Source organism: Lithobates pipiens, unplaced genomic scaffold (assembly GCF_037356315.1).
Source record: "Lithobates pipiens isolate NorthernLeopardFrog02 unplaced genomic scaffold, aLitPip1_a1.2 Scaffold_25, whole genome shotgun sequence".
In the NCBI taxonomy this organism is placed as follows: Eukaryota; Metazoa; Chordata; class Amphibia; order Anura; family Ranidae; genus Lithobates; species Lithobates pipiens.
In genome coordinates this window covers 171151676-171175507 of record NW_027507787.1, presented here as the reverse complement: position 1 = coordinate 171175507, position 23832 = coordinate 171151676, and the positions used below count along the sequence as shown (strand labels likewise).

General features: G+C 43.2%; 1 protein-coding gene across 1 annotated transcript in view; it reads right to left on the bottom strand.

The window, feature by feature from the left end:
• The window catches only part of LOC143929798 (ovostatin-like), a 214208-nt gene that overhangs the window by 2850 nt on the left and 187526 nt on the right, over positions 1-23832 (bottom strand). The window contains exons 33-38 of the mRNA XM_077453774.1: positions 16781-16996; positions 12149-12276; positions 8613-8703; positions 6706-6765; positions 2624-2723; positions 1127-1171 (exon numbers count right to left, since the gene is read on the bottom strand). Of these exons, the coding sequence (XP_077309900.1) occupies positions 1128-1171; positions 2624-2723; positions 6706-6765; positions 8613-8703; positions 12149-12276; positions 16781-16996 (639 nt within the window). The 3' untranslated portion in view covers position 1127. The remainder of the gene's footprint in view (positions 1-1126; positions 1172-2623; positions 2724-6705; positions 6766-8612; positions 8704-12148; positions 12277-16780; positions 16997-23832) is intronic.

The window sequence follows — 23832 nt, the reverse complement described above, 5'->3', positions numbered from 1 at the left end:
AAGAAACCAAATGAAATCTGGCTGATTGTTATGAACAACAGCTTCACTTATGCTTCAATTTTCTGTTCTGTATTTGTGTCTGGTATCATTACTGCACAGCATAACTCACTTACTCTTTATTTTCTTTCATGTTTTCTAGAGTCTCTTTAAAAGAGAAGTATGGGAATTTTGTTTTTTTCGGGAATTATACTTACCTAGGTGGATGATTCATCTCTCCCCTGCCGGCTCTAGGACTGAGAAGCGAGCAAGCGAACACTGCTGATCGTTCGCTTCTCAGAGCTCCCCGAGCAGAGAGCTGGTGACTGTCAGTCGCAGGCTTTCTGCTCTGCCCCCCTCCTCGCTCACTGGAGTTCTGGGATGTGGAAGGTGCAGGAGCAGCCAGCTCAGGCTATCAGCAGCTTGCTAAGAGGCTAAGCCAGGTGCTTGTCCAGGCATTTGGGCAGATCCCAACCATATGGTCACAATCTTGCCCGAGCCTGGACCGGCTCTGTGATATCAGCTGACAGCGGGCTTCAGCACACTGCTGAAAACAGGTAACAGGAGTGCAGAACAAACTGCACTCCTGTGATCCACAGGAGAAGTACAGCCAAATGAGCTTTGGCTGTACTTCTCCTTTAAGGAGGGTGTCTTGCTAATGAATTTCAGGAAGCTAATATCATTCTGGAACATTGTATTACAGTCACAGAGAGGATAATATACTCAGACTTTATATGTCTCATGCCTAGGATATTCAGACTGAACATAAGATGAAGAAATGTATAAAAACTACATGACATAGATCTATTAATATATAAGCAACGATTTGCATATTTTGACTTTAACCATAAAAGTCAAGCTAAGCCCCACACCTCTCTACCCCATGAGTCTCCTTATTGGTTAGGGATGCCACCCATTATGTTAAAAGACCAATATGGAGCATAAGAGGAAGGAAGGTGTACAGCCAGGATAAAATTTTACAGGAGAAGTATAGAATGGCTTATAAATGCAGGTGCCTCTATCTCTGATTGTTTTAATGAAGAACTCAATCAGCTAGAAGAATCGAGATCCCAATGGTGACTCTCCCAGTCCCATCATAATAAAAAAATGAATCTATTGTGCCTACTATATAAATGCATAAAATACAAACCTTAACTGTCACATGGATACTTATAGCTTGCTCCTCCAGTCTCCCCTAGAATCAGAGATAATAAAGAAATTTTAAAGAAATGGTCACAGGTTAATGGTCTAAGACAAAGAACAACATATCCCTCCGTTTTGAAAGGTGAGTCCCTTCTATGCCATTAGATGTAATTTAGAATTGTGGACATTTGGATGAGTTTAGGTAGATTGTATGCCCAACTCCAACCAAGGTGAAGGAGCCAAGTTTCAACTACAGCAGATGCTCACAGCTTTCTACACATGAGTCCAGGCCTGGTGAAAGGATTTTTGACATCCTAGGCTAAACCTCATTCTACGCCCCTATTGGCTCCACCAATGACTCCACCCCCTATTGCCCTGTCCATGTATATGGTGGAGGCGGCGGGTTGAAGATTTTTGCGGCACCTCACCATCTATTTCTTCAGCCGTGGTCCGCAGGCCTGCATCTGCACCTCTGGACCTGGCCTGAAGACAAATAGTGGTGGCACCGGCTTGCTTCCTCATGCCAGCAAAATCCAAAGGTGTATGGTCAGGCTAGGGTAATATATAGACAGGTTGGTGTAAAGAGGAACTCTGATGCAAGGTGGTCTCTGATCAACAGAACCCCCCCCCCCCTTACATCAGAGTCTGCAGCATTCCCCCTTACCTTACAATCCGTAGAGTTCACCTTTACATCAAAGTCTGCAGCATCAGTGTTTATAGTGTAAAGGCAGGGCAAGGGGGAACTCTGCAGACTCTAATTTAAAGGGGAACTCTGTGGACTGTGGTGTAAAGGGAAACACTGATGTGGGGGGGGTCTCTGGTCACCAGAGCCCCCCTCCTTACATCAGCATACACAGCATACACTATGGTAAGGGAGGACACAGATGTAAGAGGGGAGTGAGGGCACTGACTCCCCTCTTAAATCAAAGTCCCCCTGCAGATTATTTTCATCAGAAGGCAGGGCAGTCTGCGGCATGAAGCTATTATGCACTGACCTAAAGTTTCTGGTGCACTCCAGAGCACCGAGGGCAGGAATGGATACTCTTCTCCTTCCACTCTCTCTTCTTGCAGTGTGTTTTAAAATTGGAAAAGGCGCCTTTACATGCATCAGGTCAGCGGACCACCCTGACCCCTGAAGCTGAGCCCTTCAGTGGACCACTACCCGAGCCAAGCCCTTCAGTGGACCACCCCGCCCAAGCTGTTAGCGGACTACCTCGTCCCTTGCCCGAGCCGAGATGTGGTTGAACCAAGCGGCCTGGAGAGAGGAGCGGGGAGCAGCAGAAGGACAGAGGCTGTATCAACACAGAAGCTTGCCTTGTTCCCATCCATTGAAAACTATGGACTGGACAGGACGAGAGCAAAGCTCCCTGTTTTTTTCATGAACATAACTCTGCTCTCCCATGACATAGGCATATGGGTTTACTGAGTCTGCTTGTATGTATAGGCATGTATTGTACCATGCAATTTTGATGCCTGTATATTAGTTAGGATTCTCTGACATTACCTGTTTCTATTTCTTGTGCTACAACAGAGGCTGTCCGGAAGACTGAGACCCTGTTCTGCAAATATGTTGCCAAAGTGAACTCCGTTGCTGTGGCATTGACCTAAAAGAAAAAAAGATATCAATATTTAACTTGAAAAAAAAATACATCAATCAAACTCAATACCTTAACTTGACTAATCTAGGAGAAAATGAACATGCCTGATACAGCATTAAATAAATTGCCTTAAAAGGACAATGTTCAAGTTGGGGAAGGCCCTTTGCAGACACTGTCACTTTTATCTACATGGACAAGGTGACATTATTTCTTATAAGTGGCCCTCATGTCTTTCTCTACATGGGCAAAGTACAGGTTCACTTGAAATATGTGCATTTTAAACATACAATGCAGCTGAAGTCCCCTGAGGTACGCAAGCCTTGGCCCAAAACAACCTCCTAGCCCAGCCAAGCATATCTACCTCCCTCTGTTCTCAGCTGCATAAGAATGGGGGAGAAGCAGCAGTACACTGAGCTTCCCAGCAGCAACACCAGGATTTTCACATCAAGAAATCAATACAAAGAGTAGGACACTTTCTTATACAAATACATGGTACAGCAGGCACATATCAGGAATATGAAGTGGTGGGGTAACAAACGCTTTAAGTTAAATATGGATGCCAAATTATATGCTAAAGCCATCGTACTCTGACTTATACCTCTAGTTCCTCAGTGGATATCAAGAGACTAAACTGGATTCATCTCAGAACATTGTCCCTGATCTCCTACATACATAGGTTCTCCCAGCCCACCCTCCTCTTATCTACTGATGCTGAGAAAGCATTTAATAGGGTGGACTGGGAGTATCTGATGTCAATGTTATTTCCCTAGGGTGTTGGCCCGACCATGCTAACAAGAATGTTCACACTTTAAGCTCCCCCTCGGCACAGCTACAAAATAATGGCACTTAAGTGATCCCTTCACCTTACACAATGGCACTCGCCAAGGCTGTCCCCTTTGACCGATTCTCTTTGCCCTTTTCCTAGAACCTTTCCTCGTGACAATACGAAACAACCCCAACATTCACAGAATTAAAATAGGCTCTATCGAACATAAGTAGGCGGTGCATGCGTATGAGATTATTTTCTATGTCCAACAACCCTTTATCTCCCTTCCCAACCTAATGTCAGCCTTCACTAAATTTGGAGGCATTTCTCATTTTAAAATCAATCTATGCAAGTCAGAAAATCTGAATATTTCGATAAAGCATATAACAGCAGAACATCTGAAACCATCCTTCCCCTTTAGTTGGTAACCGCGCTCACTAAAATACCTGGGAATATTACTTACGTCTAATCCAGCCTCCCTATTCCGTGTGTATTTCATCCCTTTACTTAACTCGATTAGAGCAGACCTACATAAGTGGACCCAGCTGGCTCACTCGTGGCTGGGGAGAATTAGCATTGTGAAGATGAACATTTTACCCAGGCTGCTCTTCTTATTCCAAATGATCCCTTATAAGGTCCATCTGGGGTTCTTCACAATGTTACAATCTATAATATGCAAGTATGTATGGAACCGCAAGCTCCCCCAAATTGCTAGAAATTTTCTAAATAAACCTAAAAGAGAAGGGGGCTTAGCATTACCGGATTTTAAGTGTTACTTTTTGACAATTATATTGAATATGATATCAGATTGGAAATACCAGAAGGAATCCAAATTATGGGTGCAACTAGACCTAGACCTGAGTGGTGTAGACTTATTCCCTCTGATCTAAATATCTAGTAAATGCCATAAACTTTCCTTATCTACTTCACCTCTTACCAAGTCCTCCTTTGTGATGTGGGACTTGCTGTGTAAAACGCATAAATGGCTTCACAATTCTCCTTTAATGCAAGGGAAACCTTGACCTTAAATTCAACGACTGGATCTCCAGGTCCCCAATCCTACTACATCAAGTGACAATGTTCAAGGGTATCTTACCCATAGCCACACTTTTACCATTCCACGCAAACTCATTTATGGATGAATGGAAATACCATCAACTCTCAAGGTTTGTGGAATTTCTACCACAACCACCACGCTCCCTGTCGGATCTAACTCCAGAGGAGAGATTATTTGTTGATGATAAACCATCCGAGAAACGTATCTCCTACTTCTACCAGGCACTACTGGCCCTGACTTCACCGGCTCTAAATGGGAACAAGATCTTCAAAGCCCTCTCTCAGAAACACAATGCTCAACAATACTTCAACTAACCCAGATCTCCTGCATACCCTCCAAAGCAGAGGTAAACTACAAAATGTTGGCAACATGGCACTATACCCCTGTGGCGCTGCACCAAGACTTCCCATCCATATCAGCGCTATGTTGGGGGGATGTGGAGAACAAGCAACACATGCCGAGCACCCGACCATATTGGGCTACTATATTATATTGGATAAAAGATTAAGGGCTACGCAGTTCCAAATGGTCCATGGGTGATACTGTTCAACTGTACAGGCAAATCAATAGGACCGTATAAAAAAATCCATAACACCCCACCTCTTGAATGCTGCCAAGGTGCTTATTCCCAGACTGTGGAAACAATGGAATATACCCACATTACATCGATGGCTAATGGAGGTAGATCACATATACCATATGGAGATAGCACTTACTCCCTCAGACATAAATCAGAACTATCCAAGAAAATATGGTCCTGTTGGTTTGCCTTTAAATTCTCATCCACATATGCAGAAATCATATCTCAGACAGTATAAGCTGATGACTAGTTTATTACTGTAAAAGCAGGTGTCCTGTTGAGGCAGAATACTACTCATCCCCCCCACCCCCCATCTATATTGCTCTCCCCTTTCCTTTCTCACTATCTTTCTCTATTTTCCCTCTCGGTTCTATACAGTTCTTTAGATTGTTGTTTGTACAATGTGGTATGTCAGACCCTTATAAGGCAATTACGGTACTTCTGTATCTGGCACCATGTCAAAACCAGCCCTTATGCCACGTACACACGAGAGGAGAAAAAGTCAGATGGAAGCTTTTCATCATATATTCATATGTATGCCTCATCTGATTTTTTTAAATTAAAATTCTGACGGACCTAGAAATAGAACATGTTTTAAATATTTCCGACGGAACCAATTCCTATTGGGAAAACCACTCGTCTGTATGCTGTTCCGACGGACCAAAAATGATGCATGCTCTGAAGCAAGTACGAGACAGAAGCTATTGGCTACTGGCTATTGAACTTCCTTTTTCTAGTCCCATCGTACTTGTTGTACATCACTGCATTCTTAACGATCAGACTTTGGTGTGATTGTGTGTACGAGCGACAGTTTCAGGGGAACTCCGTCGGAAAAACCTTTGGAGTTTATTCCGATGGGAAAACCAGTCATGTGTACGTGGCATTAGTCCTCAATGTTGTTAAGTGTACACATTCTGATCCCACAAGCTATTCCCATTCCATGCTGTGATGTGTGCCTATTGTATTGGCCTATTGGGAAAATGTACCCATATTTCATTGTAAACTGTTGTATAACTTACAATAAAAAAAGTGTTAAAAAAAACAAAAACAAAAAACTAACACTTTAAGGCCCTGGCTCCCAGGCTTGTCACGCATTTTTTTGTGTGGATTGAGTAGAGACAAGTCACCCACCTGAAAAGGACAGTCATTAGTGGCAGGGGGAGGTTCCAGATGAGTAGGGAAAGGATAGGGACACCCCATCCTACCTGAAGACCTCCCCATTTGGGTCCAGTATGGCTAGGTCACATTCCGTCCCTCAAGACAGATGCTGTCTGAACATCTGAGACCTGCTATGCTACACATTGCTGTTACTTGCCCTGAATGTTCCCGGTCGCAGTCGGGTGCCTTCCCACCAGATTTTTTGTAAATTACTGGATTCTTCATGAATACAAGTTCTGTTCTGTACACCCAGAGTCTGTGTAATTACTGCTGCCCCACTGCGCTGCACTTCCCCACACACTGTCACAGCTGGCTTTTACCAAATGTCAAACTGCAGAAAGGATGGGTGTAGTTCTAATAAAGGACAAAGTTGGAGAAAAAGTCTACAAGAATAATGAACTGACAGATAGAAGAGGTTTTCACTTACTGAGCTTAAATACAACAGTGCTTTGTTGCCATTCATTGTATATTCCTCGATGTTTGATAGCTACAGTAGGAAAAAAGAAATGGAAAAGATTAATGGCAATCCCCCTTTGCTTCGTATTCACATATTTTAAGATTGATTATGAAATAATTTCCCTATAACACTACCATATTACATCATTAAAAAAATATATACTTTACCTTTTTCCAGGTTTCTTTAACCAGGTTTGATAATGTCACAGATCCGCTTCTTCCACCAGCAGCATGCAGGCAGGTGCCAAACATTTTAATGATGCACTATATGTTAAATATGTTGCTGGTATCATTGGGGTTAACTTGCTGTGATGTGTCTATTTGGCCTGTAAAGGTTCCTGTAGCTAGGGGGTATTTAAACATAAGGGTGTGGGTCTGTAGGGCTCTCTTGCTTGGAAGATTGGTCATGGAAAGGAGAGGGACCGTACATCAAGAGATGTAGTGTGGCACTGAAAAGGGTCACTCATTGGTGGGACTCCGAGCAGGACTATTCATGACGAAAGATGGGAACTACTATAAGCTAAAAGGTATGAGACAACACCTATAGCTGAAATCCTGCCTAAATTTAAAGAAGAATGCAGATTGTGTGGAAAACTGTTAAGTTGCCATGTGAACGCTGATTCTAAAGTATCTGAAAACGTTTGTATGTTTTTCCAACTTTATCCAGGAAATGAAGTTGTTGGTTAAGTGCATCGTCTGGTCTAATTTACTGGGAATACTTAGTGAAATCCTACAGTGTATGGGAGTGGGGAACAAATTCTGTAGTTAAATGTTCAACTTTCTGAGTAATAGAGAGTGAAAGGTAAAACAAAAAGAAGCAGCCAGGTGGGAGCGGAGATGGTGATGGCTGATAACAGAGGTTCTGAAAGAGGGGTTGATTGGTAGCTGTATGATCTAGCCCAGGGATATGCAATTAGCGGACCTCCAGCTGTTGCAAAACTATAAGTCCCATCATGCCTCTGCCTCTGGGTCTCATGCTTGTGGCTGTCAGAGTCTTGCTATGCCTCATGGGACTTGTAGTTCTGCAACAGCTGGAGGTCCACTAATTGAATATCCCTGGTCTAGCCTTTAAGTGGCAAGGACCTCAAAGCTCGAGCCTGCTGCATAGCAAAACCTTCCTATGAACTGGGCCTAAGCCAGGAGTGTGAGACCTTGCAAAGTATACAACAGTTTCTCTCTATGCCTTTGGTTGAAGAACAAAGTGTAGCGTGTGTTAAAGAACTGGTGGAGGTGGATCTGAGTTCTATGCTATCTCCCTCAAAATAGTTTGGTAGTCAGTGTTGAGACAGGTATCACTGGTAGGAGAAAAGACATTCTTCTTCTGTTGTGGGGGCCGGTGTAACTGGTTGGACTCTGGCCATGAGAGGGTGATAATTTAAACATTATATGGCACCAACGTGCAAAAACGAAAACTATCATTAGGCCATGGCCTGCTGGTTTCACCATGCTATCTGTGCAATCAACAAGCGCCATTCTACTTTCTACTCCAGTGGAGCGCTTTGACCCCAGGGCTCACAGGAAGTCCACTAAATTATGTTAGGCATCAAGATTATGAATCCATTCTTTGTGAATGATGAGGATTGAGCATATTAGACTATGGAGGCATCCAAATCAGATTTTGATTTCTTAGGGTTGAGAATACAGAATGGAAGGCCTTGCATTTGGTCTTCCTAGTCATCAGGCAAATTAATTTACTATTCTTTGTGATACCCCATGAAATTACACCGCAATCATCAAACAGGCCAGTTACTTTCCACAAAATCCCCCTGCAACCCATTTAAACTGCTATCTAAACTGGCCCCCAGATATTTAATCTAGTCAGTGTATATCAAATGTGTTTCAACCCTTGCTTTTCAATCAAAAAATTGTGAGACTTACTTGGCTTATTGAGCTAAAGTCAGGAATATATCCAGTCAGTATGTCAACAGACACAATAGTATCGCCACTCTCATCTCTATCTCCTGTGTACCTGAAATAGGAAAATTACCTTTTGTAAGAATATAAAATTATAGGGGGGCTGTACCAAATGTAATGCAAAGGTGAGCATAACTTACATGGATTAATCAAATTTCATACACTATATTACCAAAAGTATTGGGACACCTGCCTTTACATGCAAATGAGCTTTAATGGCATCCAGTCTTAGTCCGAAGGGTTCAATATTGAGTTTGCCCACCCTTTGCAGCTATAACAGCTTCAACTCTTCTAGGAAGGTTGTCCACAAGGTTTAGGAGTGGGTCTTAGTGAATGTTTGACGATTCTTCCAGAAGCTCATTTGTGATGTCAGGCACTGATGTGAACGAGAAGGCTTGGCTCACATTCTCCACTCTAAAGCCCCGTGCATATGATCGGAAATCCCGCCAACTAAAGTCCGATGAGAGCTTTTGGTCGGAAATTCCGACCGTGTGTATGCTCCATCAGACTTTTGCTGGCAGAATTTCCAGCAAAAGATTGAGGGAAGGTGCTCTATTTTTCCGACGGAAAAAGTTCAGATCAGAAATTTTGATCGCCTGTAGCAATTCCGACATGTAGATTTCCTACACATGCTCGGAAACAATTCGACACATGTTCGGAAGCACTGAACTTCATTTTCTCGACTCGTCGTAGTGTTGTACGTCACCACGTTCTTGACGGTCGAAAGTCCAGAGAACATTTGCGTGACTGTGTGTATGCAAGCCAAGCTTGAGCGGAATTCCGTCGGAAAAACCATCTAAGATTTTTCAGACGAAAACTCAGATCATATGTACGTGGCATAATTCATTCCAAAGGTGTTCTATTGGGTTGAGGTCAGGACTCTGTGCAGGCCAGTCAGGATCCTCCACCCCAAACTTGCTCACCCATGTCTTTTTAGACCTTGCTTTGGGCACTGGTGCGCAGTCATGTTGGAACAGGAAGGGGCCATCCCCAAACTGTTCCCACGAAGTTGGGAGCATGACATTGTCCAACATGTCTTGGTATGCTGATGCCTTCAGAGTTCCCTTCACTGGAAGTAAGGGGCCAAGCCCAACCCCTGAAAAACAACACCATACTATAACCCTTCCTCCACCAAATGATTTGGACAAGTGCACAAAGCAAGGTCCATAAAGACATGGATGAGCGAGTTTGAAGTTAAGGAACTTGACTTGACTTGTCCTGACTTCAACCCTATAGAGCACCTTTAGAATGAATTAGAGGGGAGACTGCTGGCCCAGCCAGACCTTCTTATCCACATCAGTGCCTGACCTCACAAATGCACTTCTGGAAGAATGGTCAAACATTCCCATTGATGCACTCCTAAGACAGCCTTCCCAGAAGAGTTAAAGCTGCTATAGCTGTAAAGGATGGGCCAACTCAGTATTGAACCCTACGAACTTGATGAAAAACGGGGAGTAGGCTGTCCAATATCCACAGAAGGCTACAAAAAGTTTACAGAGAAGACACCATTGAGAAAAGTAATGTATTGACGCTTGTCAATAGTGTCATTTTCGTAAACATTCTGAAGATTTCTGTGGATGTCGGACAGCCTGCACCCCTTCTTCGTCAACAACTCAATGACGGCACATTGCTTCTGCTTAGTATGCCTTACTTACCTGCAATAAAAATGAATAAGAGCTACTATTAATAAAGAGTTACTCTACTAACATGGAAGATTAGAAAGACTTTTGTACGTTAGACTGATCATGAGGGGTGGGGTCTGGCAGGAGTTTTGGTGGGTGCGCATACCCCCTGATTAGCAGTCTTGCACACGTTTTCTCTTTGGGAAGGGAACACACCCTAACTGTACTTTTGTTTGTGTTCACATGCACTTTTTTGTTCACCTTTGGTGTTCAGTTTATGTGCAGTGCACCACGGGGGGGGGGGGGATTGGCTTACTGTTGTCAATGCATTTCCTCATAGATATTTGACAATGGAACACATCTCCCCTCATGTCATATTCTGAACACAGCTGTAAAAGTTGTATTTCCCATAATTTTTTACTGTTGCAGTGGTCATCATCAGAAATAGTAGAGAGATTAAATCTCCCTGGCAGGGACCCAGACAACAATAAAACCCTGACAAGGCTTGTAACCCTTCCCCGCTCTACCCAAAAACAAAAAAAAGGGTAGCGATATACTTTTCATTCACTCAAAGTTCTATGACAACAAAAGAAAAATTCCAGTCAGTGAATAATAGGCACTGTAAATGAACAAAATTAACTCGCTTTTAACCAATTTTAAGTCCAAGTTAACCATAACCACTTCATTACTGGGTCATTTTACCCCCTCCTGCCCAGGCCATTTTTCAGCTTTCAGTGCTGTCGCAACACTGTACCCAAACTAAATTTTTAGCCTTTTGTCCACACAAATGGAGCTTTCTTTTGGTGGTATTTAATCACCACTAGTTTTTTTTTTTTTGGGGGGGCTAAATAAACGAAAAAACAACGAAACATTAAAAAAAAAAAAAAAAAAAGGTTTTCTTAATTTCTGATATAAAATTTTGCAAATAAATAATTGTTCTTCATAAATGCATTCCAAAATGTATCCTGCTACATTTCTCCTGTGAACATAACCCAAATCAGTGTATTTTTTCTAGTATATAGGAACGTTAGAGTCCGCACACTGTGCTATACTGTATATCTGAAAATTGAACAGCCCTGATGTACTGACAGACTATCTAATTTCTTGATGTCCTAAAATGCCAGGACAGTAAAAATACCCCCTAAATTACCCCTTTTTTTGGAAAGTAGACAGTCCAAGGTATTTTATTTAGTAAGAGGCATGGCAGGTTTTATGAAGTTGTAATTTTGTGGAAAATTAAGATATTATTTTACATACTGTCACCAGTTCAGTACTGTGTCATCATAAAACTGGCATGGCAGTGATCAAGGACACTGACTGGTGACAGTAATAAAAAAATATATATATAATTTTTTTCACTGTGACCAGAGCAATGTAATGTTAGTAACATTGTTACACAGCACAACATAGTATATACAGTAGCACATACATAGTATATATAGTATACATAGCATACCATAGTAAAAATGTACTGGATTTTTTTAATTTTTTTTTTATGTTTGCGAATAGCAATGTATTACATCGCTATAAGCAAGCATTTTACTGAATAAAAAACTGATTCATTCAGTCTGTTTTGTTGTGATTAGTTGTGATTGGTCAAAGTTAATCACATGGTATAGATGGACTGTGATTAGCCCTGTCTGTACCATGTGGTTGAATTGACCAATCACAGCGAGCAATACAATTGTACACATTGGATGGCTTGAAAGGAAGCCATCCATTGTGTACAACTGTCATTTGACCTGCTGTGATTCATCATGGCGTTCACGTGGTACCGGAAGCGAGCCGGTACTCAGATTGGTCACCGGCTGTGCCCCCTGATAAAGGGGAATCAGGGAGGCCCCAAAACGCATTGTCTACATTTGTTCACAGAGGTACCTGATAGAAACTGTAACATCGACCTTTCTTGCTACCCCACCGAAGCAATCCAATGCTGTTGCCTGTGCAGTCAATTCAAAGGAAGAATCTTCTCCTTTAGCAATCTTTGTGTTGTAGGAAGTCGAAAGCTGAAAAGGGAAAGACAGAGAAAGAATGAGAATGGGAGAAAGAGCGTAAGTTAAAGATAAAAAAAAGGGAGAGAGATAAAGTAGAGAGAGACAAAAAAAGGAGAGAAAAGGGGATAAATGAGAGAGTGAGAAAGAGATAAAGAAATAGAAAGAGAAAAAAAAAAACATTCAAATGAGGCAATTAGCTACCCCATCTGTCTTTTACCGGGACCTGTGCATCCCAGTACTGGTGTCCCATTTGAGTCTACTGGAACAGCTGCTGTGTCCCTGCATGGATGTGTGTCTTTGAAAGCACACAGGGTGAGTTTGGGGACCGCACACACCCGCATATCATATAATGTAGACCCCTTTTCCTACTATGTCAATGTCGGGTTTTCCCTAAGCTTAAGTTGGCTTGTGATTTCTCACTCGTCAGTAGGTGTTACTGGTCATTGTAGTAGATTTTACAAACAAAACTACTGTATGTTATGAACATTTATATTTCCTTCAGCCAATCCAGTAGCAGATTTAGGGCAATGGTGCATGCTGGGGGAAGATATACATATTTGGGACAGGCCATATGCTCACTCTTGTCCCCTGGGCTGAGGCCTGGGGAGGTGCCGCTGGATGGAGCTCTGATGTTAGGTCCAATAGTCTGGTTTGGGGCCTAACATGTACTGAAGTGGTTTTAAAGCTGTCCTGCCTGGTCTGGAGAAATCTATGCCAAGGAGGAGACCAGGGGAGGTCCCTTGCTGGAGAGAGCCAGGAAGAAGTTTGGTCTCTCAGAAGGGCCTAGTGACTCACTTGGAGGACACACTGAGGTTTGGGAATGTGCTAACAATGTTGCTGGGTTGACTTAAAGATTCTGACACTGTTAAGCTGGACATTGATCTGGAGAGTCTGTAAGTGATCTGCTATGGTATCTGAGACCCCTAACCCTTACCTCCATCATTCTGCAATAAAACTCTGAAAAGGCAAAAGTGACTGGTGCCCAATATTCTTTCTTGGTACCCTAATTTTTGTCAGCCCAGGGGTGAAATTCTAGTCCACCCCTGGCCTCTGGAGGTGCCATCTTGCCATTGGGATGGGTGCTACACAGGGACACAGTGGCTTTGTCTGTGCAACCGCTTGTCCCAATAGACTAAAATGGGACACCAGCATTGTGATGCAAGAAGGAAATGGGGGAGGGGAAGAGGGATGTTGGATTTTGGAATGAATGTAATTTCCCAAAGAAAAACCACAGAGTCTCTTTGAAATGTGTTCATTGTAGAAACATTTTCCATCCTGCTCCTTCAAATTTTCTCACTACTATGGCCAATATGAACCAAGTAGCAATTAGAAAATCCAAATTTCAAGTGAAGTTCTACTAGCTTACGACCAGCTTAACTGCAATTAATCATCTGCTCTTACTCAAGATGACAGTGACTAGAAAGGCAAGGGGGTGTTTTTTCAAAGTGATTTCCCAACAAACTAAAGCATGGAGACATGAATGCATGAAGAAGTTAGGTTTGAACACATTTGTGATGCTGAGATACAGTTTAGGTATGCCTTAAGGTCCCTGTTCACATCAGAACTCAGAGTAGGAAACTTTCTTAGGAGAATGTCTATGTGTGCACGATTATTGGGCAACTATTATGCCCTGTACACACGGTCAGACTTTCTGATGGAAAATGTGCGATCGGATCGTGTTGTCGGAAAAACCGATCATGTGTGGGCTCCATCGTACTTTTTCCATCAGAATTTACAACACACAAAGTTTGATAGCTGGATCTAAAATTTTCTGACAACAAAATCTGATTATTTAAATTCCGATCGTGTGTAGACAAAGCGCCACGCATGCTCAGAATAAATTACGAGACGAAAGCTATGGGCTATTGCCATCTTTATAGTCTCGTCGTATATGGTTTATGTCACCTCGTTCTGAATGATCTGATTTTCCATCAACTTTGTGTGACCGTGTGTATGCAAGACAAGTTTGGGACAAAATCCATTGGAAAAAAATCAGACAGATTTTGTCGTCGGAATTTCTGACCGTGTGTACAGGGCATTAGTGTGCAGAATTATTATGCAACTAAATAAAAAACTAAAATTTTCAAATCTCACTTGTTTTTTTTTATCTGTTAAAGTGAGAATACTAAACAAACAACCCGATTTACACATAAACATTTCTGACATTAAAAAAAATAAAAAATCAGTGACCAATATAGCCACCCTTCTTCTCAATAACAGTCATAAGCCTTCCATTCTTGGAGTCTGTCAGTTTCTTGATTTTGTGCAGCATAAATCAAAGCCTCCCAGACACTGTTCAGAGAGGTGTACGGTTTTCCTTCACCGTAAATATCCCCTTTAAGTAGGGCCCAAAAGTTCCCAATAGGGTTTAGGTCAGGTGAGGAAGGGGCCAGTCATTATTCTTTCATTTTTAAGGCCTTTACTGGCTATCCACGCAGTGGAGTACTTTGATGCATGCAATGGAGCATTGTCACGCATAAATATAATGGTCTTTTTGAAAGATACAGACTATTTCCAGTACCACTGCTTGAAGAAAGTGTTTTCTGAAAACTGGCAGAAGGTCAACTAGCTCAACATGTACCAGCCCATCCCAGTGCCTCACCTCCATCTTGCTGGCGTCTAAGGCAAAGTGGAGCTCTGTGCCCATTACTGATCCAGCCACAGGCTCATCCATCTGGTCCATCAAGAGTCACTCTCATCAAGCCTTTGAAAAATCTGTTTTTCAGATATTTCTAGGCCCAGTCTTGACATTTCAACTTTTGTGGCTTGTTCAGTGGTGGTCGGGTTTCAGCCTTCCTTCCCTTGGCCATGTCTCTGAGAATTGAACACCTTGTACTTCTGGGCACTCCAGGTACCGTATATACTCGAGTATAAGCCGAGATTTTCAGCCTCTTTTTTGAGGCTGAAAGTGCCCCCCTCGGCTTATACTCGAGTCATCGCTGTCTGCCCGCTCGATCAGCGTGTCGAGCAGACAGACAGCGGCCATTCTATTCAAAAGCCGCGCCTCCGGCTCCGCCTTCGCCTGTGATAGGCGGAACACTGAATTTCCCAGCAGCCTGTGTTCCGCCTATCACGGACATCGTATCATCCTCGTACTACGGACGAGGATGATACGACGTCTGTGATAGGCGGAACACAGGCTGCTGGGAAATTCAGTGTTCCGCCTATCACAGGCGAAGGCGGCGGCGCAGCTTTTGAATTTTACAATGGCCGCCGACGAAGAGGGCACGGGACGGAGGCAAGGCAAGGCACGGCACGGCACGGGACGGGACGGGACGGGGGCAAGGCAAGGCACGACACGGGACGGATGCAAGGCAAGGGCACGGCACGGGACGGAGGCAAGGAGGCAAGGCACGGGACGGAGGCTCGGGACAAAGGTAGGCTGGACACACACACACACACACACACACACACACACACACACACACACACACACACACACACGGATGGAGACACACACAGGGATGGATGGATGGATGGATGGAGACACACACACACAGGGATGGATGGATGGATGGATGGAGACACACACACACAGGGATGGATGGATGGATGGATGGAGACACACACACACAGGGATGGATGGATGGATGGACACACACACACACAGGGATGGATGGACGGACACACAGGGATGGACGGACACACAGGGATGGACGGACACACAGGGATGGACGGACACACAGGGATGGACGGACACACAGGGATGGACGGACACACACACAGGGATGGACAGGCATGTCTCACCCTCGGCTTATACACGAGTCAATAAGTTTGCCAGTTTTTTTGGGGGTAAATTGGGGGCCTCGGCTTATATTCGGGTCGGCCTATACTCGAGTATATACGGTAGATTGTAGTTCTGGAATTTGACAACACTGGAGGATAATGGGTTCCTAGTAGCTTCACGTTTGGTTCTTCTCAAATCTTTGGCAATTCATTAATGTTTTTTTTTTTTCTCAACACATTTCTTGCGACCTTGTTGACTTTGTTTGCAACAAAGTGTTTGATGGTTCTGTGATCACGCCCTAACAACAATTTCAATCCCTCTGAAAGACTTTTTCCAACTTTTGACTTTTCAGAATCAATTAAATTTCTTTTTTGGCCCATTTTGTCTGAGGAAAAGTAGATGGCTAATAATTATGGACACCTTGATATAGGGTTATAATCTCCTTAGGCCACACCCTCCCTCATTACACAAATACACATCACCTGATATGCTTAAATCCAATAAGCATTCAAGTTTATACAGCTTGTAGTTGGACAAGTTGCATAAAAATTATGATTTGGTCAAAATACTCACTTGCCTAATAATTATGCACAGTGTAGTTGCTACATTTTCATTAATGGATGCTTTTGCATTAAACCATGCGTTGGGGTGATGAATGCGTTTTGTAAAATTGAAGTTGCATTTATAAATAAAGCCAGTCGGGTTCCACTGGTGAGGATTATTTTTTGTACATTTTCAGGAACACTTTTCCTAGAGAGAGGTTCTCTTTAGTGATGCCACCTATCTTACCTGAATAAAAGGGCTGCCTGTTCCGGTCACAATGAATTTGTAATCCGCAAAAGGTGAAGAGATTTCCTTACTCTGGAGTAGAAGTCTATTTTGTTTGTTAATCGCCACATTGAAAACCTCTGTGTCATTTTGACGCAAGGAAACCATGGCATTGGTCTCGTTGGTATTAATTTTTCGTCCAAAGCGTGTCAGAGCTTCAGTTGCTGATGCTGTAGGCTGCCAGAAAGAAAAGAAATGGATGAAAAATGTAAAAAAAATTTAAAAAAAACTGTAATAGTTCAGAGGACAATTTAGATTTTTTTTTATACCTACTCTCACTAAAAGTTGGTTCACACCTAAATATCTACCTGATGGATGTGTTTTTGCATACACATTTGTACATTTTTTTTAATGCATTTTCAATACTTTCCAGTGCATTTTTTTTTTCTCCTTTTTTTTTTTTTTTACACTTGAAAAATCTTTATCTAATTTAGGGCGATGTGCGTTCCAGTGTATTTACATGTGTTTGGCCACATTCCATATGCGTTCCAAAGAAAAAAAAAAAATCTAAATGCCTAATCTGAATTTTGTAAGTTTGACAAGTGTTTGTAAAACTGTACATAAATATCATCACAACTACTTTGTGCATACCTTTGTTTTTGTTTTTTAACCAGTTGCCGACCGCCGCACGCCGATGTACGTCGGTACAATGGCACGGGCAGGCATAAGGACATACATGTACGTCCCTTGCCTCCCGCGGGTCGGGGGCCCGATCGGGCCCCCGCCCGGTGCCTGCGGCGGTCGGTATTCGTTCGGGAGCGATCCCGGACGAGGGGACGGCCATTCATTCATGGCCACCCCCTCGCGATCGCTCCCGACGAATAGAAATCCCCGGTGACATCACTTCCTCTCCTGTAATGTAAACACAGGAGAGGAAGTGATGTATTCTCTCCTCCGTGTCGGTATTTTTCGTTCCGACACGGAGGAGAGCGGATCAGTAAGTTGCACCAACACTCTACACACACAGTAGAACATGCCAGGCACACTCACACCCCCCCTTTACCCCCCGATCACCCCCCCAATTACCCCTGCCCCCCAGTCACAGTGACACCAATGTCATTTTTTTTTTTTTTTTTTTGCATTGGTGTCATTTGTGACTGTAATAACTGTTAGGGCAGTTAGAGTTAGCCCCCTTTAGTTCTAATGTACCCCCCTAACCCCCCCAATAAAGGTTTAACCCCGTGATCACCCCCCGTCGCCAGTGTCACTAAGGCTGGGTTCACATTGCAGCGGTTTATGAGAACGAATGTGATTCGCACCGCACTGCAGTGCAAATCACATCCGATCTCTGTGCGATTCGAGTTCAGCCATTCGCCGCACCCGCCACACCCGCCGCACCCGCCGCAAATTCGCACGGGACCCTTTTTTTGGCCCGCAGCAGAATCGGATCACATGGGTGTTCACACCATGCGATCCGAGTTTGCAGATCGCACTGCGATATGCGAACTGATCTGGGGGTGTCAGTAACATTTCACTGACACTCCCAGCAGTTCGCATAGGGCAGTGTGAACTGCCGCCGGGAGGCATGCGATGCGGGAACCCGCCGCGGATTCGCGGCGTTTCCGCATCGCTCCAGTGTGAACCCAGCCTAATAAGCGATCATTTTTCTGATCGCCGTATTAGTGTCACAGGTGACGCTAGTTAGGCAGGTAGGTATTTAGGTTCGCCGCAGCTTTTTATAGCGCCAGGGACCCCCATATACTACCGCATAAAGCCCCCTGATTGCCCCCTAGTTAACCCTTTCACCAGTGATCACCATATAACTGTTACAGGTGACGCTGGTTGGTTAGTTATTTTTTTATAGTTTCAGGGCACCCGCCATTTATTACCTAATAAAGGTTTAACCCCCTGATCACCCGGCGGGTGTCATTTGTGACTAATAACTGTTAGGGCAGTTAGGGTTAGCCCCCTTTAGTTCTAAGGTACCCCCCTAACCCCCCCAATAAAGGTTTAACCCCGTGATCACCCCCCGTCGCCAGTGTCACTAAGGCTGGGTTCACATTGCAGCGGTTTATGAGAACGGATGTGATTCGCACCGCACTGCAGTGCAAATCACATCCGATCTCTGTGCGATTCGAGTTCAGCCATTCGCCGCACCCGCCGCAAATTCGCACGGGACCCTTTTTTTGGCCCGCAGCAGAATCGGATCGCATGGGTGTTCACACCATGCGATCCGAGTTTGCAGATCGCACTGCGATATGCGAACTGATCTGGGGGTGTCAGTAACATTTCACTGACACTCCCAGCAGTTCGCATAGGGCAGTGTGAACTGCCGCCGGGAGGCATGCGATGCGGGAACCCGCCGCACATTCGTGGCGTTCCCGCATCGCTCCAGTGTGAACCCAGCCTAATAAGCGATCGTTTTTCTGATCGCTGTATTAGTGTCACAGGTGACGCTAGTTAGGCAGGTAGGTATTTAGGTTCGCTGCAGCTTTTTATAGCGCCAGGGACCCCCATATACTACCGCATAAAGCCCCCTAATTGCCCCCTAGTTAACCCTTTCACCAGTGATCACCATATAACTGTTACAGGTGACGCTGGTTGGTTAGTTATTTTTTTATAGTTTCAGGGCACCCGCCATTTATTACCTAGTCTCACTAGTGTACCCCTAAATTTAGGGGTGTCTACTTTACAAAATGGGGTCATTTGGGGGGGGTTTGTGCCATCTTGGCATTTTATGGCCTTCAAAACTGTAACGCCCTTAGAAAGCCTGAAGGCGGTGCTTGGTTTTCGGGGCCCCGTACGCGGCTAGGCTCCCAAAAAGTCCCACATATGTGGTATCCCCATACTCAGGAGAAGCAGCAGAATTTATTTTGGGGTGTCATTTCACATATGCCCATGGCATGCGTGAGCAATATGTCATTTAGTGACAACTTTGTGAAAAAAAAAAAAAAAAAAAAAAGTTTGTAATTTTCCCGCAACTTGTGGCAAAATATAAAATATTCCATGGACTCAACATGCCTCTCAGCAAATAGCTTGGGGTGTCTACTTTCTAAAATGGGGTCATTTGTGGGGGTTTTGTGCCATCTTGGCATTTTATGGCCTTCAAAACTGTAATAGGTAGTGAGAAGTGAACTCAAAAATTTACGCCCTTAGAAAGCCTGAAGGCGGTGCTTGGTTTTCGGGGCCCCGTACGCGGCTAGGCTCCCAAAAAGTCCCACATATGTGGTATCCCCGTACTCAGGAGAAGCAGCAGAATTTATTTTGGGGTGTCATTTCACATATGCCCATGGCATGCATGAGCAATATATCATTTAGTGACAACTTTGTTAAAAAAAAAAAAAAAAAAAAAAAAGTTTGTAATTTTCCCGCAACTTGTGGCAAAATATAAAATATTCCATGAACTCAACATGCCTCTCAGCAAATAGCTTGGGGTGTCTACTTTCTAAAATGGGGTCATTTGTGGGGGTTTTGTGCCATCTTGGCATTTTATGGCCTTCAAAACTGTAATAGGTAGTGAGAAGTGAACTCAAAAATTTACGCCCTTAGAAAGCCTGAAGGCGGTGCTTGGTTTTCGGGGCCCCGTACGCGGCTAGGCTCCCAAAAAGTCCCACATATGTGGTATCCCCATACTCAGGAGAAGCAGCAGAATTTATTTTGGGGTGTCATTTCACATACGCCCATAGCATGTGTGAGCAATATATCATTTAGTGACAACTTTGTGTAAAAAAAAAAAAAATTTTTTTTTTTGTCATTATTCAATCGCTTGAGGCAAAAAAATAAAATATTCAATGGGCTCAACATGCCTCTTATCAATTTCCTTAGGGGGTCTACTTTCCAAAATGGGGTCATTTGGGGGGGTTTTGTACTGCCCTGCCATTTTAGCACCTCAAGAAATGAGATAGGCAGTCGTAAACTAAAAGCTGCGTAAATTCCAGAAAACGTACCTTAGTTTGTAGATGTGACAACTTTTGCGCAAACCAATAAATATACAATTATTGACTTTTTTTTTACCAAAGACATGTGGCTGAATACATTTTGGCCTAAATGTATGACTAAAATTGAGTTTATTGGATTTTTCTAATAACAAAAAGTAGAAAATATCATTTTTTTTCAAAATTTGCGGTCTTTTTACGTTTATATCGCAAAAAATAAAAATCGCAGAGGCAATCAAATACCATCAAAAGAAAGCTCTATTTGTGGGAAGAAAAGGACGCAAATTTTGTTTGGGTACAACATTGCATGACCGCGCAATTACCAGTTAAAGCAGCGCAGTGCCAAAGTGTAAAAAGACCTCTGGTCATTTACCAGCAAAATGGTCCGGTCTGAAAGTGGTTAAGACAAAGTGGGCTTTCATTAGTAGTAGTTAGTAAATACAGTGCTTTGCGAAAGTATTCGGCCCCCTTGAACTTTTCAACCTTTTGCCACATTTCAGGCTTCAAACATAAAGATATAACATTTTCATTTTTTGTGAAGAATCACCAACAAGTGGGACACAATTGTGAAGTGGAACGAAATCTATTGGCTATTTTAAACTTTTTTAGCAAATAAAAAACTGAAAAGTGGTGCGTGCAAAATTATTCGGCCCCTTTACTTTCAGTGCAGCAAACTCACTCCAGAAGTTCAGCGAGGATCTCTGAATGATCCAATGTTGTCCTAAATGACTGATGGTGATAAATAGAATCCACCTGTGTGTAATCAAGTCTGTATAAATGCACCTGCTCTGTGATAGTCTCAGGGTTCTGTTGAAAGCGCAGAGAGCATCATGAAGACCAAGGAACACACCAGGCAGGTCCGTAATACTGTTGTGGAGAAGTTTAAAGCCGGATTTGGATACAAAAAGATTTCCCAAGCTTTAAAAACATCCTAAGGAGCACTGTGCAAGCGATCATTTTGAAATGGAAGGAGTATCAGACCACTGCAAATCTACCAAGACCTGGCCGTCCCTCTAAACTTTCAGCTCAGACAAGGAGAAGAATGATGCAGCCAAGAGGCCCATGATCACTCTGGATGAACTGCAGAGAACTACAGCTGAGGTGGGAGAGTCTGTCCATAGTCTGTCTGTCCACAACAATCAGTCGTACACTGCACAAATCTGGCCTTTATGGAAGAGTGGCAAGAAGAAAGCCATTTCTCAAAGATATCCATAAAAAGTCTTGTCTAAAGTTTGCCACAAGCCACCTGGGAGACACACCAAACATGTGGAAGAAGGTGCTCTGGTCAGATGAAACCAAAATCAAACTTTTTGCCCACAATGCAAAACAATATGTTTGGCGTAAAAGCAACACAGCTCATCACCCTCAACACACCATCCCCACTGTCAAACATGGTGGTGGCAGCATCATGGTTTGGGCCTGCTTTTCTTCAGCAGGGACAGGGAAGATGGTTAAAATTGAGGGGAAGGTGGATGCAGCCAAATACAGGACCATTCTGGATGAAAACCTGTTGGAGTCTGCAAAAGACCTGAAACTGGGATGGAGATTTATCTTCCAACAAGACAATGATCCCAAACATACAGCAAAATCTACAAAGGAATGGTTCACAAATAAACGTATCCAGGTGTTAGAATGGCCAAGTCAAAGTCCGCACCTGAATCCAATCGAGAATCTGTGGAAAGAGCTGAAAACTGCTGTTCACAAACGCTCTCCATCCAACCTCACTGAGCTCGAGCTGTTTTGCAAGAAAGAATGGGCAAGAATTTCAGTCTCTCGATGTGCAAAACTGATAGAGACATACCCCAAGCGACTTGCAGCTGTAATCGCAGCAAAAGGTGGCTCTACAAAGTATTAACGCAAGGGGGCCGAATAATTTTGCACGCCCCACTTTTCATTTTTTTATTAGTTAAAAAAGTTTCAAAAATCCTATAGATTTCGTTCCACTTCACAATTGTGTCCCACTTGTTGGTGATTCTTCACAAAAAATAAAAATGTTATATCTTTATGTTTGAAGCCTGAAATGTGGCAAAAGGTTGAAAAGTTCAAGGGGGCCGAATACTTTCGCAAGGCACTGTAGTTAGGGTAGTAAACAGTTATGGATATCTCTTGATTTTTTTTTTTTTTTTTTTTTATTAACTGTATATTTCTTGTTACTACCATAACCTACCACCAAAGAACAACCCAAAATATATTCTCCTGCTCCTGACAATTGCAATTATACCACATATGCCTATGTTATTTGTTGTTTGTAACTGTAGTACAACCCAGAAGCAATAAGGTGCATTTTGCTTTTTTTTTTTTGTCCTACCTAAAACAAACTGGCCCTAACTGACACTGATACTAATTAACTGCTTGTCGGCCAGTCACCGCAGTTGTCCTGAGGCAGAATGGCACAGGCAGGCAAAACACTGTTACGTTATGTTGCTCCGTCTGGTGGCCACTAGGGCTCCCTCGATCGCTAGTAACACGGCAAGAAGTGGGATCCCTGTGTGTAAACACAGAGATCCCAGTTCTCTGAACAGCGATCTGTCATCTCTCTTAGTCAGTCCCCCCCCCCCCCCCCCCTTTAGCTAGAACACACACTAGGGAACAAAATTAACCCCTTGATCGGCCCCTAGTGTTAACCCCTTCACTGCCAGTGACATTTTTACAGCAATCAATGCATTTTTACAGCACTGATCACTGTATTAATAGTCCCAAAAATGTGTCAAAATTGTCCGATCTGTCTGCCATAATGTCGCAGTCATGATAAAAATTGCAGATCACCTCCATTACTAAAAAAAATAAAAATAATAATAATTCTATAAATCTATCCCCTATTTTGTAGACGCTATAACTTTTGCGCAAAATAAATCGATATATGCTTATTGCGATTTTTTTTTTACTAATCTTGGCAATCTTCTTCTAGCCTAGGCCATCTTTATGTAGAGCAACAATAGTTTTTTTCAGATCCTCAGAGAGTTATTTGATATGAGGTGACATGTTGAATTCCCAGTGACCAGTATGAGAGACTGAGAGCGATAACACCAGATTTAACACACCTGCTCCCCATTCACACCTGAGACCTTGTAATACTAACGAGTCACCTGACACTGGGGAGGAAAAATGGCTAATTGGATCCAATTTGGACATTTTCAC